Source organism: Nanorana parkeri, unplaced genomic scaffold, assembly GCF_000935625.1.
Source record: "Nanorana parkeri isolate BGI_ZX_2015 unplaced genomic scaffold, ASM93562v1 scaffold181, whole genome shotgun sequence".
NCBI lineage: Eukaryota > Metazoa > Chordata > Amphibia > Anura > Dicroglossidae > Nanorana > Nanorana parkeri.
The window spans coordinates 761,910-781,415 of NW_017306449.1; the positions used below are offsets into that span (position 1 = coordinate 761,910).

Consider the following 19,506-nt stretch of genomic DNA (forward strand, 5'->3'; position numbering starts at 1 on the left):
CCTTTTAAGATGGGATTGCAGCCAATTTCCACTCAATTTATTCAAGGTGCTGCTCTGGTCTACATGTAATCTTTTTTTTTTTTTCTTTTGTTTAGTCAGTTTCACACTTTGAACATTTTGTTGTGTAGATCTTCAGATCTGCACGATTTGATTGTTTGCAGAACAATATAAATAATTTTCCGAAAATGCATGCACAACGTTTGATGCATGCACTAGACAGTCCTTTTTAAATAATTGGGCTGCCTTAACACCTCACACGACAGAAGCTATAGGCCTGATTCAGCTGGGGATGTGTTGGACCTCTGCAGAGAGACGACTGCCTCCACACAGAGGACAAGGCTTTTGGCTATACACATACTGCATAAAGTGATTACTCATCTTTATGTTGTTCCTGCTAGATAGACCGGTCCTGTAGCTGAGAGCTTCTACTTGAGTCCCCAGCTACATTGTAACAGAAACATTAAAGGAGAACTATGAGGTGAGTGAAAATCACTCATCCTCATAGTTCAAGCCGACATGTGACAATGAAACGGTCACATGTCGGCTCAATAGATCGGGAAGTGAGCGAACACATGCCTTCGCTCGCTTCTTGATCATCTCCCTGCAGAGAGCCGTGACTGTCAGTCACTGTTCCCCACAGGGATTTCCTCCTCCCCTCTCCGATCCTCCAGTGCTGACTGGAGGAACAGACTGGGGAGAGGGGCGGGTACAGCTGGCTCTGCCTCTAGATAGGCAGAGCCAGCTGTCACTCACGCAGCTGGGTGGATCTCAACAGTAATGTCGGGATCCGTTCCGGCTGCAGCGGTCTCAGTATACCGTGAGCTGTAGCTTGCGATATACTGTACTGAGCTTTGGGCCAGTCTATGTCCTCCCGTGACCCTTAAGAGAACTATGGGGAAAAACACTTCCCCCATTGTTCTCTTTTAATTACTGTCCTGACACAGGGAACTTTTGAGTTGCCGATTTTTGAAAATTAGATTAGATTTACATATGACTTGGCCCACCCTCAGATGACAGAACTTGGGTCAATATACAGTATACACATAGACTGTGGTAAAATAGACTGGTTTATATAACCAAGCTGGCCCTAGGTATTGTATTATTTGCTAGCAGCTGGTGAAACATACAGATTTGACGGCTTTCCATCCTCATATATAACTTGCCTTCAATATTTAATCCTGTTGGTGGCTGGATTAGTTTTGGCATGGATTAGAGAGATATGTAGTGCATAAATCCTTCCTCTCATACCTTGCCACTTGAGAATTTATATGATAGGATCATCTGGAAAGGGAAAAGTGTTGCCAGGGTAAAGCTGGTGGTCCAGTGTCTAAGCTGTATCTATAGAGATAAGACTGGAATGTTTTATTCAACCCCTCAGTCTACATTAACCATTGTTATTGTTTTTTCTATTCAATCTATGTGTTTGATACCTGGTCTACATTTATCCCCTTGTAATTCCAGCTACATTTGAGAACTTGAAATTGCCCCACAAGGGTTAGCTTCTGGTGACTTTCATTTGCTATGTACATGTACATTCTATGGGTTTGTTTATGTCCACCTAGAGCAGGGGTTCTAAAACTTTTTGTGATGAAAGACCTTTAATGGTTTGCCCAATATGTTCCCATCTCCCCTTTGCTGAATGTCAAAATCATCATTTTCAGACCTTTTGGGTACCAGTATGACTTTAAATGATGTCAATAACAACTTTAAAAAATCAAGAGGATTCATTTGTCTTTCCACCAAATTAGTTCCTTGTAAGTTATACAAATCTCTGAACCTAGTAGTTTGGATGGCTCTCCATGGCCTATCTTCCTGGTGCTTAATTGGAAAGTGCACCGTGTCCCCTGCTGCTTTGATAACTCTACTATATACTGTAGTTCTGTATCTACCTTGTGCTTCTTGTAGATTTAATTCTTCCTCTAAGGATGCTTGCCATACACACAGAACAGGCATAGCAGAAACACATTTGAGGTGTTTTTTTACTGTTAGGATTAATTCCTGTGCACAGACCACTATATAGACCTTTAAAAAAGACCTAGCAGCTGGAACAGCAACTCTTATAAAAAGTGCAATCTTAGGGAACAAAAGAAACACTCAGCAAACACTCAACCTACACTTTAATCCAAAAGTCTTCTAACTTTATTCTAATCTGAATTATAATTTACTGCAGCTATATTTCAGATAGGTCTTCACTTGTATCAGGGTGGGTATACTTGCTCAGTGGGTGCAATCAGCTTTAGACTTCCAAAGGTGGCTGTGAGGAACGTCTTAGTACGGGCGTTTTGCTACAAGTGACAAAACCCTCAGATGTGAACATGGGCATAGAAATTAATGGGATTTTGTTTTGGCCATTTTTTTTTTTTTAAGCATGTTTCAGGGCAGAAAAAACACTACAAAAAGCTAGGTGTGATCCAGGACTAAAGCTGATTGTGGAACACATACTATATGGAAAGGGAATGCTCAATAAGGGTCAAAGCTGTGTTGTAATGAGCACTTCTAATGTGTACATGTACTCTGCATTATCACTGGATTATTTTAAGTAGGGATGTATCGGAGGATTAGGGTGAGTATGAGTACTCGGCCAAATACTCTGTATCTGCACAAGTACCGATAACTAGTACCGGACATACCGCTGATACCGGAACTTCCAGTCAGAGGGAGGTTTGTGCGAGGGAACATAGAGCCGGCTTCCTGTTTGGCCGGGAAGCCGGCTCCATGCTGTTTGACCGGGAAGCTGTTTGGCTGGCTCAGTGCTGATTGGCCGGGAAGTCGGCTTCCTAGCTAACCAGTATTGAGCAGGCCAAACAGCAGAAAGCCAGGCAGCGGGTAAAGACCCGCCTCCCAACTTCCTGATTGGCCGGGAAGCAGGTGTTGTGTTTTTGCTTTTTAAAAAAATTATTTTATGGAGAATTCAACAGGAGCACTGGGAATACCCAAGCATGGATAGGAACAGAGGCACAACTATGGTGTAAACATTTAACTGCATGAGTTCCCACTTTATATTAAATGTCAGGGAGCAGCTCGGCCTTTCCCTGGCCTGTAACTAAAAGATGATTTTGTGTAAATCTACCTCAAGCAATGGTCGTAAAAGCAAAAACTGAGCAGTGGATGACAAACCTAAGGCGATGAACATAGTAAACAATTTAGCTTGCAAACAAGTTTTTCAGTCTTCTATGGGTAAAAGGATTTGTTCCCCAAATCTAACTATCCGTTTGCTCTTTTAACAGATTATTTATGCTCGCCAGAAGAAAATATTTACAAGATAGATTTCACGAGATTTAAAATCCGGGACATGGAGTCAGCAACTGTTCTATTTGAAATCACAAAGCCACCAGCATCAGGTGAGGTTCATTGATTAAACAAAAAATATGAAAATACAGCACTTCCCCACCCTATCTACATCAAATAAAAAGAGATTAAAAATGCTACCAGTTAAAACACTAAAATGTGCTGCTATCTAATACAGAAATCTTTAAATATGTTATATACATGTGATCCTGTTAGTTTATAATTGGTCCATATCCGTGTGATTTTTACACTGTAATCATTCTGCCAACACCATTGTGCTTCAAACACACTCGCTGGAGTGTTTTGTCCTCTTTGACTTAAACATGTCTAAAGATTTCTGTTTTCATTTTTATAGCTTATTATTTATTTCTGTATTAGATAGCAGCACCTTTTTAGTGTTTTGTTTACCTGGTAACATTTTTTATATTTTATTGCTGTATATTTATCATTTTTTGCTTCTTTCTTTTTTTATCCTTTGTGATTATTTGTTCAGCTGCTAATAGCAACAAGAGGATTGTAGGGTTATGCGTTAATTAAGCACAGAGCACTGTGGATTGTAAGAAGTTAATTTTTTGATGGACAGGAATTTGGGATCATCAGCCTTATTCAGTGAGGTAATGCAAAATGATTTAGCCTGGCCATAGACGCGTATCTGTCCTCTATTATTTCTGAAGAAATTGGGATCCACATCAATCTCCTCAACTCAACTCTACACAGCACAGTAGTTGCTAACTATTTATATGGAGTTCCCTTTGAAACATTGTAAGCACCAATGGCAGTGTTTGTAGTTTGTCCCAGTCTCACTTTTGCTGGACAACTTTGTCTGCAAGGAGAATATCTCCTTTGCGAGACTGGATGCAGCAAAGTTTTTGGCCACTGAAACATTTCGGTCGAAAATGGCACTATGGACAAAATGGCAATAGTAGAAATAAAGTGCATCCCCAGCTTCTCTCCTCCCCGCTTGGCACCGGCTGCAAGCTTTGGTCTGTATCCCCTCCTATCCTTGCTGCCCTCTCCTGCCTGTGTATCAGCAGAGGCAGTGGGAATCAGAGGGGACTTTGGTCTGTATCCCCTCCTATCCTTGCTGCCCTCTCCTGCCTGTGTATCAGCAGAGGCAGTGGGGATCAGAGGGGACACAGAGCCGAACCAGCTGCCGGTGCCCAGTGGGGTGGAGAGAAGCTATCAGTAGGCCGAGCAGTGTGGTTCGGGGAGGAGAGCTCGGCTCCGGTGACAGTCGGGAGGGGACAGTAGTCAGGATGGAGAGCGGAGCTCAAACAATGAGCAATCAGTACTGATCACCCAGTGTTTGTAAATAAATTAGGACATAGTAAGCTTACTATGACCCTAGTTATGAATGAAGAAGTGCTATACATCACTTCCTGTTAATTTATGAATGGAGATTTAGTAAATATTAACTATCTGCTCACTTTATGAATTAACGGGAAACAGCTTAGTTCAAAGGCTTCCGGTCCAATGATTACTGGGTTGATAGTGTATATGTTCTATCTCTGGATTATGAATGAACAGGTAGCCTCTGTACTAAGAGGTGCGTGCTCATTGAGTGCTGGGGCTGCAGAAAAAGAGATTGAGAAGACGGTCCTCAAATCCTCAATCTTTTTCTATTTTAAAAGGGAAATATCAGGGGTCTGTTTAGACCCCTGATATTTCCCCAAAGCCCCTGACAGTAAACTAAAAAAACAAAACATAATAATGAAAAAAGTATTAAACATTTTAAAATGATTGAAAAATGTAATTTTGGTGCATCCCGTAATCTATATATCCCTAATATATGCCACCTATGTCTATGCAGACTAGTAAAACAGCAGTAGTAAAAATAATATTACAGCAATTATACATTTTATTGGGTAAACAGATTGAGAAGGGAAATTATGCTTGCGGAACGTATGAAAATAAGGAACATATAACAAGGACAGCAGCATCAGTTTATGCATCAAATGTAAACGGAGGAAATGCAACAATTCCTGTTTAGCAAGTTTGTATTCTAATTTTATCAGTTACGATCCTCCCTATTGTAATATGTCCTGCAAGAAGTGGAACAAGTAAAACTGTTACTACTGTTTCATAATCTAGTCATTTTGTATTTCTTCATTGGTCTACATTCTATCCTATTTCCTGTGTAAGACCTGATTATGCTCAACTTCAGAGTTATTGCATTGTGGTAAATAGAAATTTGAATACAAATAAACTGTTTGTTTTGATCATACGTTGCTGAAGCAATTATATAAAGCTATTATATACATATTATATACAGTATAGCACCTTTTATAGCGCTCCCGTTGATTTACTACAGATGCTAAGTCATGAATTTTGTGTACCTAGATACCTTTTTTTTAAAAATACAAATAATTTGTTTGTTTTGATCATACGTTGCTAAAGCTATTACATACAGTATAGCACCTTATAGCGCTCCTGTTGATTCACATAAATCTTGCCTTAGCAACTTTAGTATAAGTGAATACCTTTTTCTGCTGCCCAACTCCTGAAGTCCACCGTGGTCCTCAGAAAAAAAAAACCACTTTGGGGAGTGTTGATCTCCTGGGGCCCCCTGCAGCTCTCACTGACTCCTTTTGCTGACATCCATGTCACTACAGGAGAAAGCATTGACTTGGAGGTCAGCATAATTAACCAGTGATGGTGCAGGGGACCAAGGAGATCATGACTCCTGGAAGTATGGGTTTCACTTCAGACTTAAAACAACTAATAGGGACATCCGCACTTACAGTTTTCTCTTAGTCGCTCTGAAAAGTCCCTCAAATACCTGTTAAACCTGCCAGTGAAGTCCATTGCATGCAGCTTCCTGTGATGGTATGGCAACGATGCTGCACTGCTCCTGAATTCCAAGCAGAGTTGCCATTCTCCTGCAGGCTGTGCCTGATTGCATTCCCATGGAATGAAAAAATGTTGCAGTACTGGAGCAGTATTTGGAGGCAGGGGCAGTGAGAAAGTTAAGTGTATTTGTACAGGCAGATCTTGCTATACTAACTTGTGAAATGACAGGGTCACTTTAGTAAACTATATTGTAAATACAGTAAACTCCCAGTCATCCGGCACCCACGGGGATCGGTAGGTGCCGGATAACTGTAAAGTTTGGTTAATAGTAACTCTTAAGCAAGTTGCTAACAACATTTTTTTAGTGTGCACCAAGGAATCGACAATTTTTATGTATAAATCAAGCCACCGGCAAATAAAAAATCGAGGACATATGTCCTTGATATTTTTTTCTTGGTTTTTGGTTGCTTGAGAGTTGCTTGGATGCCAAATAATGGGGAGTTTACTGTAGGTTTTAGCCAATTATATTCAGTAATGCCAACAGAATGGCCTTTATTTGTAACAATTCGTGAATTAACCCTATTATGCAATGAACTGTTGTAAAATCCCCAGGCATATAGAGAGAGAGAGAGAACATCAATTAATGTAGTTCCATATTCACTGAAATGATTAAATTAGTGCAATAAGCGCAACTTGTACCTGAATCTTTCAGATACAAGTTGACAGAAGGAGAATGCAGTTAGCAGAGGGATAACCGCATGAGTGTGCTGCTGTTCCTTAACAGTCATATGAGCAGGGTGGGGGCCTTGACCATGCTGTGCAGTTGTTGCCATGGAGGTCAAAGTCCTGACTGTTCTGTCTGGCAGGGGTTTAGGGATCCAAGATTGGCTGTACAGCATTACAAGCATTAAAAGTTTTAATATTTGAAAAGGCAAAGGCTTAAAACCTCATATTAGTTTATTTGTTGCTGTCTTTGTCTTGCAAGGGAGATTTTCCTTAACTTCCTCTCATGCAACAGGAAGTTAGAGGAAATCTCCATAAAGTGAAGGGAATTCTATTAGCTTCTTCAGCTCTAATAAGTGTAAGGAACAGCTACTTTGAGTAGCAAAATGTATTTAACATTACAGGACCTGGATCAATGAGAATATCCACAGAGATACATTTGGCCTCTTTAAACCTCACCCTGATTTGTATAATCATGCCAGTTTTTATGCACTCCTTACCGAAAAATCCCTTGAAGGGGGGTAGGGGGGGGGGTGCAGTGACTGCGGATGACACCGCAAATATCAGCAATTGTGCAAAGATGTCACCAGCACACCAAAATCCTTCTTGGGTTAAGCAAATGTTCATTAATTGAAGTTCCTTGTCATATAAACAACAAGCGCTTTTGGGGCCACACAGGGTCCCTTTATCAGCCTTTAGCATTGACGCGTGAAGTCTAAGAGCCAGCTGGTGTTCACCAGAGCACCTGATGCACCTGATTTGGTGGATGAATTTTACTGCGTGCTGACCCTAGGTTGCAACCCAAAGATTCACTTTGCTCAGCAGATAGCAGAAGAGGTTCACCAGGAGACAAAGCCAAAGGTTGGGGCAGGCAATGGACGAGAATCACAAGTGTTGCTCAGGCAGCAAGTAAGGCCCACACTGAGGTTAAATAGTCTGGGCAAAGAGAGGAAGCTGCTCTGATTGTCTGCAGGCTGAAAAGGGGAGGAGGATGCCACGGTCAGACGTGCAGCACGGACCTAGCTGTGGCCTGTCAGGAGGAGGGTGCCATTCTGAGAGGACGCGGCACTTCAAGTAAAATCTGGAAGTTCAGGTGGCTTAGTGTCAAAGAAGCAAGGGAGAGGCAGGAGTGGGAAAGGTAATGCTGACGCTCCAGAATTACATATGAATTTGTCCAGCCTTGATGTATTGGAATAAATATGGGGGGTGCTATTGCTGCCCTACTTCTAAAAATGCTAGCTGCTAAGCTGCCTCTGGCTTCAATATTTGAAATCACTGACAATTCAGTTAAAATCTGAATTTGATGCCAGTGCTCGGACCCTTATGGAGGGAGAGCTTTGAGCCCCTGAAATGTGTTGGCTTTTTGGTTTACATGTTGTGAAAGATGAGATTTCTTCTGAAGTGAACTAGATTAGGCTCTGTGGCATTCTCCTCTGTCTGATGCTTAGCAGACTGCTTCACAGAGCCATTTGGATTCCATAGTTAACAGATAGCTGCATCTAAAAATCATTTTTTTTAAACTTTTGATAATGTTCTGGAATCAATGGCACCACTAGCACACACCAGCATAAAATGCAGCCTCAGTACTGGAAGTGATCTATACAAATAAAAAGTTGAACATCTATTATTGATGCAATCCAGATGTTATGAGTGTTATGTTTAGTTTATATGCAACTCTATGATTCATCTCTGTGGCACTTGTTTCCTGGGATGCGTTTCCTGTTCCTGTTCTGTGGGTTCTCTTCTAAGAACATGACTTCTGTACACTAACAGCTTATACTGTCATTATTACCACATAAACTGCGATAACCAACAGCAACCAATCAGATTTTGGTTGATTGAAGCCGGATTACTGATTGATGACATTTTATGGGACGCTCAGTGTGCATATTGTGCCTTGCCTGATTCAAAAGATGTTGGTACTCGTGAGCTGTTATACGCAATAGAGCAGTTCCACCTAGTGGCCAAGCAGTATTATGTAGAATGTCTTTTTTGTTACATCTCTAAAAGAAAGGATGTAGCAGTACTTTCCTCCTGTTTTTCAAGAGTACAACTTGCCAAAATAGAGAGATCTGAGATACATTTTTTATCCCAGAACTATAAAATTGATTTGCAGAGCAGAGTGACTTTTAGTTGTACTATTGTCTTTTTTTTTGTAAGTACACTGAAAGACAACCTTGCAATATGGTCATGTTAAAACAAAAAATGACCTGTGGATAATATCACATTTAAATCTTTCCTAGAAGGATTATTATTAATACTTTTTAAGTCCATATAATCCTTTCACTGGAATTGTATTTAGGTGCTGGAAGATCTGCATATCCACAGAGAGTATAGAAGGAGCTCTTGTTGTGGCTAATGAGACTTTAGACAAGACAACAGGTTGGCGATGAGCGAAATTGCTGATATCACATGAGGAAATCACCTGGCAGTATTGACAATGGACTATCATACATTCATACATTCATTCATTCATACATACATACATACATACATACATACATACATACAAGATTATTTCAGTGCAGTGGGATTGAGGCTCTTTACATCGGAACCTACACACAGGTCAGGTTTTAGAAGATTTTACATGGCTTACAAAAGCTTAGCAGATCGAGTTACAATCTTTGGTTATAATGTTAAACTGTGTCTTCATGCAAGGTCTACTTTTAGGATTTTCCATAAAATTCACTAAAATAATTATTCGTGCATATAAACCAAATATCTCTAAAACTTCTGCCAAATGTAAACAGAAAACTGTAATGAGTCAATTAAAATCATATCATAAAAAAATGTAAAGTCAAAAGTCTGTGCGAAATGGAAATGCATGAAACCGCAAACCAATGCGTGTTAAGACTGTGTTAACGTGTGCCAGTGCACTTGAATTGTCATGTGTTAAGTGTGTTGACTTGTAATATAAAGTACATTGCAATGTGCATGTAGTGCATTTCCCTTAATTTCAAGGGAAAATGCATCTCAGCAAAACGCACAAGTGTAGTTGTTCCACCCCCTTTCAATTTTCTGGAGCAGCGCCACCTCCTGTTAGAGTTACTTATTGCCAATACATAAATGACTGTTTGTTTTTTTTAATTATTTTTGTTTTAGAGCGAGAACATGGTGACAAGAAAGATGTGGATCCCAACGCAGGTAGATTTGTCAGGTACCAATTCACACCCGCTTTCCTCAGACTGCGCCAGGTTGGGGCAACGTAAGTAAATTACATCTCTGTGTGGTCAGTTAACGTTAGGCAATTATGAAAACACCAATGATTACCATTTATGTATTTATTGAAAAATAAATATATGTATTATTTATTCTTGGAGTGGAACTAGTATAACTTAATCTTTTCCTTCTGTAATCCCCTGTAGAACAGCACAGAGTGCCCATACTGATGGGGACAGCAGGAGACATCAGTGAGCAGTGGGCTGACCTCATTAGTATGCTGCTGCTCTTTCAGTGTACAGTCATCAGGCACTGGATGGTGTTCTTAATCAAATGACACTGTAGCTGCTTGTGGCTGAGAACCTTGCTGTGTTAAGCTGCCCATACACTTACGATCATCGGACGACGTTTTTCGTCCGATGATCGAAGCGGCGTATACTTTTCATATGGCGGCCCCATCCTGCCCCAATTACGCGCAAGGTTGGTTCAGCTGTAATTAGAAGAAAGCACCTAGACGAATTGCAGTAATCGACCGCACATATTTTCGTCTGCACATGTGCAGTGTAAATCGTACGAATTTTGACGTACAGAAACACCACCAACCTTGCGAAAATCATACGATCGAAGGTTTCTAACCTGCTGGTTAGTCAAAAGTTGATCGATTGTACAGTATTTGCGGTTGTACACTGCCTCAACCTTACGAATATCGGACGAAAACGTGATCGCATACGAAAATCGGCTGATATTTGTAAGGTGTATGGGCACCTTTACTTGGCATGGGTGCCTGAATCACAAGGCAGATTTTGCAGAACAACAAATTCTTTTGTAGTTTTTTTTGCTGTGTATTTAGCTGCTTGCCTGGAGTCCACTTTTAATGGTCCAGGGTTTGACTTTCCACTAACAGGTACACTTTTTATACAGCTTTTAAACAATGTGGAAAGTACCAGAAGCGACTTACTTGATGTTGCTTTAAGGCCCCATTCACACTGAGCGATTTATGGAGCGATTTTTGCAGCGATATCGCTGCAAAAATTTCCACGAGATATCGCTCTATGTAGCTTCTCCAATCCATTTCAAAGGAGCTGTTCACATCTCGTCGCTCAATATCGCTTGTAGCTCGTCGCTGGTAGCTTGTCGCTCCTACATGACCCTTTTTTCGAGCGATTTTGCTCCTGATTGCATACAGCCCAATAGGAAAAAGTTGCACGATATCGCTCAAAATCGCGCGATTTTCATGTCGCTCAGTGTGAATGGGGCCTTAGACCACGCATTTCTTATGATGACATATATGAATTTAGTTCTCCTTTAGCAGTTCTGTTTCTTGGTACTGAATTTGTTGTGTGTTATATAATGGCACAGTTATTGCTAATTATGATCCTAGCTACCCTTAGAATACCTTTTAACTTTCTTTGAACATTTACATTAGGCCATTCACAATAGTTCAGTACTCGGCTCAAGGTGTTTATTCAATCCTGCTGGACCTCCATCCTGTGACTGGTCAGTGATTAGTTAAGCAGCACAGTGATGAGCTCATCTCTATGTCCCTGTACTCTCTCCTCCTATCCGGGAGCACTGCAGCACAACTAACTGACTCCTTGTGCTGTTTCTCCCTATTGCAGTCTGAGTTCTGCTGTACATGGCAAGCGGATGATGATATCAAGTCAAATTCAGTTGCTGTTGTTTTTCTTGAAATAAGCTAATGCAGGTGTGCTGCTGCTGCTGCTCCACTACTATATCTTTTGAAGATCATATGGACGTTCTATTGTTGCTACATATCTGCTCCCATTTAAAGTGACACTAAACTCAGGAGATAAATCTTAAGGATGCATTCAAGTACCCTATTAACAATATTGTGCCTTATTTGTGTATCACTCGGCTGTAGACCCTCAAATAATCTCTGAATTGGTGCTGACACTGTCCTTCCTTCTGGAGGGTGGCTACTTTTGTTCCCCATGTTCCCTGTGTGTGTTGTAAAGTAGCCACCACTCTAAGCTCGCTCCTGTTATAGACTACAATCTCAGGTTTAGTTTACTAATTTGTATTGCGATTGTAGTCCATCACGGGAGTGATATGACAATCCTCTACAGGCTGCGGTCATCCGTGCTGCTTGTGCACCTTTTTCTTCCACACTTTTCCCTTCCACATAACTTTCTATTAATGTGCTTTGATACAGCACTTTGTGAACATCCAACTTCTTCTTTTGCAATTACCTTTTGAGGCTTCCCCTCCTTATGGAGGGTGTCAATGATGGTTTTCTGCACAACTGTCAGGTCAGCAGTCTTTCCCATGATTGTGATTCCTACTGAACCAGACTGAGAGACCATTTAAAGGTTCAGGAACCCTTTGCAGGTATTATGGCTTAATGAGCTGATTAGAGTGGGACAGTTTGAGCCTAGAATATTGCACCTTTTCACAATATTCTCATTTTCTGAGATTTGGATTTGGGGTTTTCATGAGCTGTAAGCCTTAATCATCACAATTATGACAAATCACGGCTTGAACAATCTTGCTTTGCATGTAATGAGTCTATCTCATATATTAGTTTCACCTTTTAAGTTGCATTAGTGAAATAAATGAACTTTTGCACCATATTCTAATTATTCGAGTTTCACCTGTAGTAGTGGAGCAGCAGCAGCAGCACACCGGCATGTCAGCACCAATTCAGAGATGATTTGAGGATCTACAGCCGAGTGATACACAAATAAGATACATTTTGTTAATAGTTAGGATACTTGAATACATCTTTAAGATTCAACTCCTGACTTTAGTATCACTTTGATATCTATAGATTGCCTAAGATCATAAATGCAAGCAACTGTAGACAATCATAGAAATTGAATCAAATATTATTGCCTGTGATAAAATGTAGCAAGATAAGTTTATGCTTTTTTAATTAAAAATGCTGTTACAAAATTTCCAGGGTTGAATTTACAGTTGGTGACAAGCCCATTAATAACTTTCGTATGATTGAGAGACATTACTTCCGGGATCAGCTCTTGAAAAGCTTCGACTTTGAGTTTGGCTTCTGCATCCCCAGCAGTAAAAACACATGCGAACATATTTATGAATTCCCACAGCTTTCAGAGGATCTCAGTAAGTGGCTTTTCCTTCTTCATGATAAACATCGATGAGTAGGTTTCCTTGATTTGTTTATAGTCTTTGTCACTGTGGGACTTGAGGCACCTTGTACTATTGTGAGGAAGAGTTTGTGAACTCTTGGAAATGTTCTGGAATTGTATATGAATAACTCCTGCATGTGATTGGATCTTCATCTAAATCATTATAATAAAGAGAGACTTCTTTAAAGCAGAAGTAAAGTTTTTTTATTTTCATGAAAACACCCTGAAAGCTCAGGTTGAAAAGAGTGCATGCATGGGGGCGATACAATAAAGACTTTGTGACACAGCTCTAACATTATTGCTGTATGTAGAACTCTTGTGCCAAATTCATGAAAGGTTTGTGACAGCTCCATATTACTGGATAACATAGGCACCGGCACTCCAGGTAATGGATCAATGTCGTCTGTTTATTGACACATGAAACATAGCACAATGCATCAAAAAGCAACGTTCCGGGGTCTCACAAGATCCCCTTCATCAGGCAAAATGAGTGAAGATTACTCATTTTGCCTGATGAAGGGGATCTTGTGAGACCCCGAAACGCTGCTTTTTGATGCATTGCGCTATGTTTCATGCGTCAATAAACAGACACCATTGATTCAATACTTGGAGTGCCGGTGTCTATGTTATCCTGTGATTATAGACGGTTGCCATCCGTCGACTTCCGCAGCACCCGTCTTTTATAAGGAACAGCGGTTTTGAGTGTGATGGGTTCATGGACTGTAGCTCCATATTACTGACACGCTGACAAAGTTCTTTTTTGGATTTCCATTCAGCAAAAAATACTTTATTTCTGCTTTAAGGGTCCATTGAGCTAATCGCACATTACCATGAGTTAAGCTCACGCTATCACACATGCACCCGCCCTAAGATGCTTTGCGGCCGCCCGAGCAGTTTCGGATTTTCGGGCGGGAGCGCGCGGCAAAGACGGGGTAAGTTTAAACCTCTGTTTAAAATGGGTTTAAAAAAAAAAAAAAAAAACTTTTTGCAAATATCTACTGCTTGCTAGCAGTAGATATATGCTTAAAAAACGGAGGCTTTAGAAACCCTTTAAGGAAAGAGTTTAAAATCCATCAGGTGTTTGTTTTGCCATCTGTGTCCTGCAGACACACCAGGAACCGCCGCTCCAAACGTGCTCCCGTGATGGACTACAATCTCAATACAAATGAATAAACTAAACGTGAGATTGTAGTCCATCACAGGAGTGAGCTTGGAGCGGTGGATACTTTACAACACACACAGGGACCATGGGGAACAAAAGTAGCCACCCTCCAGAAGGAAGGACAGTGTCAGCACCAATTCAGAGATGATTTGAGGATCTACAGCCGAGTGATACACAAATAATATACATTTTTGTTAATAGTTAAGGTACTTGAATGTACTTTTAAAAGCGAACTATAGGGTAAGTGTTTTTCCCCTTAGTTATCTTTAGGGTCACGGGAGGACATATACTAACCTCCTCCCGTGACCCAAAGCTCAGTATATCGAGAGTTACAGCTCGCGGTATACTGAGACCGCCTCGACATTACTGTCGAGATCCACCCAGCTGCATGAGTGAGAGCTGGCTCTGCCTATCTAGAGGCAGAGCCAGCTGTACCCGCCCCCTTCCTCGTCCATTCATCCAGTCAGCGCTGCAGGATCAGAGCGGGGAGAGGGGGAATCCCTGAAGGGAGCCGTGACTTGACAGTCATGGCTCTCTGCAGGGAGATGATCGAGAAGTGAGCGAGCGACGGTATGCGTTCGCTTATTTTTCGATCTATTGAGCCGACGTGTGACAGTTTCATTGTCACGCGTCGGCTCGAACTATGAGGATGAGTGATTTTCACTCACCTCATAGTTCTCCTTTAAAGATTTGACTCCTGAGTTTAGTGCCACTTTAAAAAAAAATCCTTGCAGTGTACATTGATCATCCAAAGGAGATTTTACTTTTCTCTTTAACAGTTTTCTTGGATTTCAGCTTTAATGCCCAGTACAAAGACACAAAGCAGGAATTTGGCATGTGTTTAAGACACTGTGCTTGCAGTTCCTGATGCTGCGGCGTCCATGTATGGTGGCATTGCATTTTAGAATTCAATCAAGTGTAGAACTAATTTGGTGCTTTTAAACAAACACAATATCCTAAACACATGCCAATGCACTGTTAATTCACAGGAAGGGGCACTTTTGCATCAGAGTCTTCTTATATACCAAGTTTACTGCAAATATCATTTAGTGGAAATGAAACCATCTGACATTGTAGCACCTATGCTGTCTTTCTCCTAAGAGTATTCTGGTCAATTTGAATTACTTAATTTTAAAGCTTCTAACAGAATCATCTGTTAGTTGTTTCTCTGCCTTGATTCGCTCTTCTTTTTTCCTGCAGTTCGTGAAATGATCATCCATCCCTACGAGACGCAATCAGACAGTTTCTACTTTGTGGACAACAAGCTAGTGATGCATAACAAGGCAGATTATTCATATAGCGGAGGCCCTTGATCCTATTGAAGGAGGAAACCAACTACAAAGCATTGAAAACAATCCCCTTCCCCCTAGCAGTTATACAAGGGATTGTGCCCAACTTCCTGTAGGAGAATCCATCCGGGATCCAATATTCTGTTTGCTAGTAGGACTTCTAAGATTGAGCGTAAATCTTCCCCAACCCGTCCTAGAGCCTTTTTTAGCACATTAAATCAGTGCAAGGATCTTCATACGTCTTCAAACGTTGGCAAGGATGCCTTTAAAATGATCTGAGTCCTCTCAATGAGAATGTGGTCTTTGTACCAGAGCGTCTGAGCAATGCAACTAGTTTAATAACTATCATTGTCACATTCAGCATCACAAATGTTCTCCTGGAACAAGGACTGTTGTAAAAAGTTATCCCAAATCTTTTTCAAGACCAACCAAGCTGATATCATATGGGCCATTCATTTTAGGACCAACCATTCTCGTATAACTTGGACCAAATCATCTTAGGAACGACTTTTCTCCTATCCCTTGACCCACACCAGGTCTCTTCTATGTCAAGCACCAACCGCACAGAGTTCAAATAAAAAACAGTTTTGTAAGCTTGGACCAGACCATTGTAAAGGGAATCCAAGCCAAAGATCTAATCGGTTCTTCCTTATCAGCCTCGTCTTCTTAGTAATCTCTTTAACTCATTGTGTTACTAGGCTTTTTTTGGCAGGCTTTTCTCTGATTTAACAGAAGTGTAAACTAGACATTTTGAAGCTTATATAGTGATGCAAAATATTATAAAAAGTTGTAATATGACATTTAAAAAAAAGAAAAGGTCAATTGTATCAATTATCAAGGTATAATTAAAGTCAGCGAGGCATATATAAAGGGCAGCTCAACCCAAACAGCTAGATACACTGTTTCAACTTGTGTAGAAGCTGTCATACCTGCCAAATGATTTGTAAAGTAATGCGTGTACACTCTGGTGTGCTACGTGGCTGTCCAGCGTAAGGGGCCACTGTCCTGCCTGCTATATGGACTACAAGTTAAGACTGCTAATGCCAGTGCTGAATGCTTCCTAAATCAATCCTACATAACGCCCACTCCTTCTTTAGCATTCAGCAGGCACTCCAACTGCAGTCCAACGGCAGTCCTAATTTTAATTTACATGATTGCTGCTTAATATAATAAGTAGGGACTTTGTGTAAACACTCCATCTGAGTTAAAGAGAAATCTTATAATACACATTAACTCGGGTGGACAAATTATTTTTGGATTCAGGAGCCAGTCTGTCCAATCCAGGAGCCAGCAGGATTTTTGTTTTGTTTTAGGAACTAGCTCCATTGACAGCAAGTAGAGAACCTCAAAAGTTAGGAGCCTGTTGTAATATTTAAGGAGCACCGGTGACCTGTCCCCTGGGATTTGTTCGGCCCTGTACTAACTAATAGGTATTTCTATCCTATCCCCTGGAGATGCCCTTACTGCAAATAGTGCAGAAATAGACCATGGCCCACATCGACCAGACAGAGATTGCCTTTTGTCAGGTGTTTAAAGACTAATGAAAGCTGGGATTCTTTGCATTAAAGCTACTAAAAAAGTAAAATTTAATCAAAGAATCCTAATTTCTGACCAAAATAATACTGAATATTTAAATATATAAATGTTGATTTAAATTAAAAATAAAATATCATTCACAGATACATATGTAAAAATGTCAGAAACTTCTCAGGAATATGTTACAATGCCATAGAATATTGCCATTTGTCAGTTAAATTACGTAGCTGAGGGTCTGTGCAAAAGTATGTTTTCATCCATTCATAAAGTGGAATAAAGAAGCACAGGATGTCTCCGTTTTCATTCAAATGTCCGTTTTAACTAATTTTTTTAATGTCTTCAGAAAAATGCTTGCGGTTACATCAGTCTTTGATTCCTAATTACTTTATAACCATTACCTGCAAAAGGTGGGTTCAAAATAGAGTAAAAAGCACCTTATGATGTGTCTGCTTTCTATGGACTTCAGTGTTAAAATATGGAAACCAACCAGATTTATTTCTAAAGAAGACTTGCGCTCAGAGGCATTTGTCTTGCTAAGTGCATGTATGCTAAGTAATGCGTAAATCTAGTACAGTACAGTGCTCCTCTTGACATTGCTGCCTCTTGCTTTCTCCCTAGAAGGATGGTGTCCTCTTTGTTTAGGCATTATCTAGAACCACCATCCACATCAGGGTCTAAGATGCTGGTCCACGGACAACGTGATCATGTAAATGCTGCTTCCTGAGCAGTAGCCTTTGGGCTTATGTAGACACACAATGTTTTTCTGCATTTGATGTGCATTTCCTTTGCATGTTAAATACAGAACAGCAGATTTCCATTTCCTTCAATGGCATAGTGGGGATGACAGTTCTGAAGCTGCTTTCTTTAGAAGCTGCAGGCCATATTGAGATGCATTTGCATTGTGTGAAACAAAGACTTTGCTTCATATGCTTTTGATCAGCACGATGTCTAATACGTTGCCTGTCTACATGAGCCATTTATGTTGTTGGCTTTGTTAACACATGTTGTCGTGCACAGTTCATCTGCTTGCTGCGACCTGACTCTGTGACTAGGCAGCGTATAAGTTCATTACACTTTCTCATGCCTAAACCATATAACCTGCTAGTGTAGAAATCTGTCATAACCGACAGTGTAAAAATCTATTACACTGGCATAGCTCAGTCCCTCTTCTTCTGCCTCTCAACCCATCACAAGTGTAAAAATCCATCTCTGTCTCGCTCAGATGAGCCCACCCTGCTATCAAAGAACAGTCCCAGTGAACACATAACTTATTTTTTTGTTTTTTTTAAGGGGGGGGGGGGGGGGTGGAGAAAGAACCCTCCTTTGTGATGGACCTTGCTTGGGCACTGTCCTTAACAGGAGTTCAGAGACTCCTTTTTACTAATAAGAGGTAGTATATATTTTTTTGGGACAATGATACTGCTTTTGTATATTGTGAAATGTCAGGAGTTTATTTATGCAGACCTTTAAGTTCTTGATAGGTCTGCTTAGAAACAAAGAAAAGGGAAAGGAAAGATAATGCAGAATCATATGGACAAATGGGCAACGAAAGAAAAAAAACTGAAGTACAAGATGCCATTGTCCATGTTCCTATACAGAACAGCAAAGTTACATAGATGGCAAACATTTCATTGTCTGTGCAGATGTGGTACTTTTTACATACAGAGTTGTGAATGTCATTTGTAGCGCTTTCCTAATGTAACTTCTTTTATTTCAGACTTGCTAGTCCTTTAAACATGAGTTGTGCTATAACGTAGGATACAAGTTGATGCAATACATCATAGCTCTCTAACTATACATAAGTTGTCTTTTAAAGTATATGGTAACTTACACACTGTGGAGCAACTATATGTTGGGCTGGACCGAAATTTATCCTGGGAGCTCGTCAATCATTGGTGAAATTATGGAGGCACAGAACCTGTCCAGGGTTCATGATAAATATTCACAGTTCAGCCAGCAACATGGCTCTCCAAACCTGGAATTCTTACATGATGGACAGTCAGCATACAATGCGTGTGCAATTAATCCACATCTATGTATAATACAGTGTAGATATCTTGAGTTGTATAAGAGATTTCCAATAAGTTGCTGAATTTGAGGTATGCCAACCTCTCTAATACTTGACTACTGTCTATAATATTGTATATGTGTTCTGTTGGTTGATGATGACATTTTTCACTTGTTCATTGGCTAGTCCATCATAGGATGCCTATGTTACTAAATGAATCCAGTTTCTCAATAGATTGTTGGGTATCACTGTGTGGTACTATATCACTAATAAAATATGGACAGTGTCACATGAATTAATGTGACTAACTTGTACAATCGATTCTTTTATTAGTTTGTTTTGAGTGTTATAAATTATTGCTAAAGTACAACTACAGCCATTTTTTTAAATTGTGGCTACTGTGGAGATGGGTCAGTTCCTCTGAGATTCCTA

At 40.4% G+C, this 19,506-nt stretch overlaps 1 protein-coding gene across 1 annotated transcript in view; it reads left to right on the forward strand.

The window, feature by feature from the left end:
• The window catches only part of UNC119 (unc-119 lipid binding chaperone), a 61,207-nt gene extending 44,700 nt beyond the window's left edge, over window positions 1-16,507 (forward strand). Inside the window, exons 2-5 of the mRNA XM_018555036.1 lie at window positions 3,228-3,341; window positions 9,904-10,006; window positions 12,881-13,053; window positions 15,442-16,507. Coding sequence (XP_018410538.1) covers window positions 3,228-3,341; window positions 9,904-10,006; window positions 12,881-13,053; window positions 15,442-15,554 — 503 coding nt within the window. The 3' untranslated portion in view covers window positions 15,555-16,507. The remainder of the gene's footprint in view (window positions 1-3,227; window positions 3,342-9,903; window positions 10,007-12,880; window positions 13,054-15,441) is intronic.
• Window positions 16,508-19,506: the final 2,999 nt, after the last annotated feature.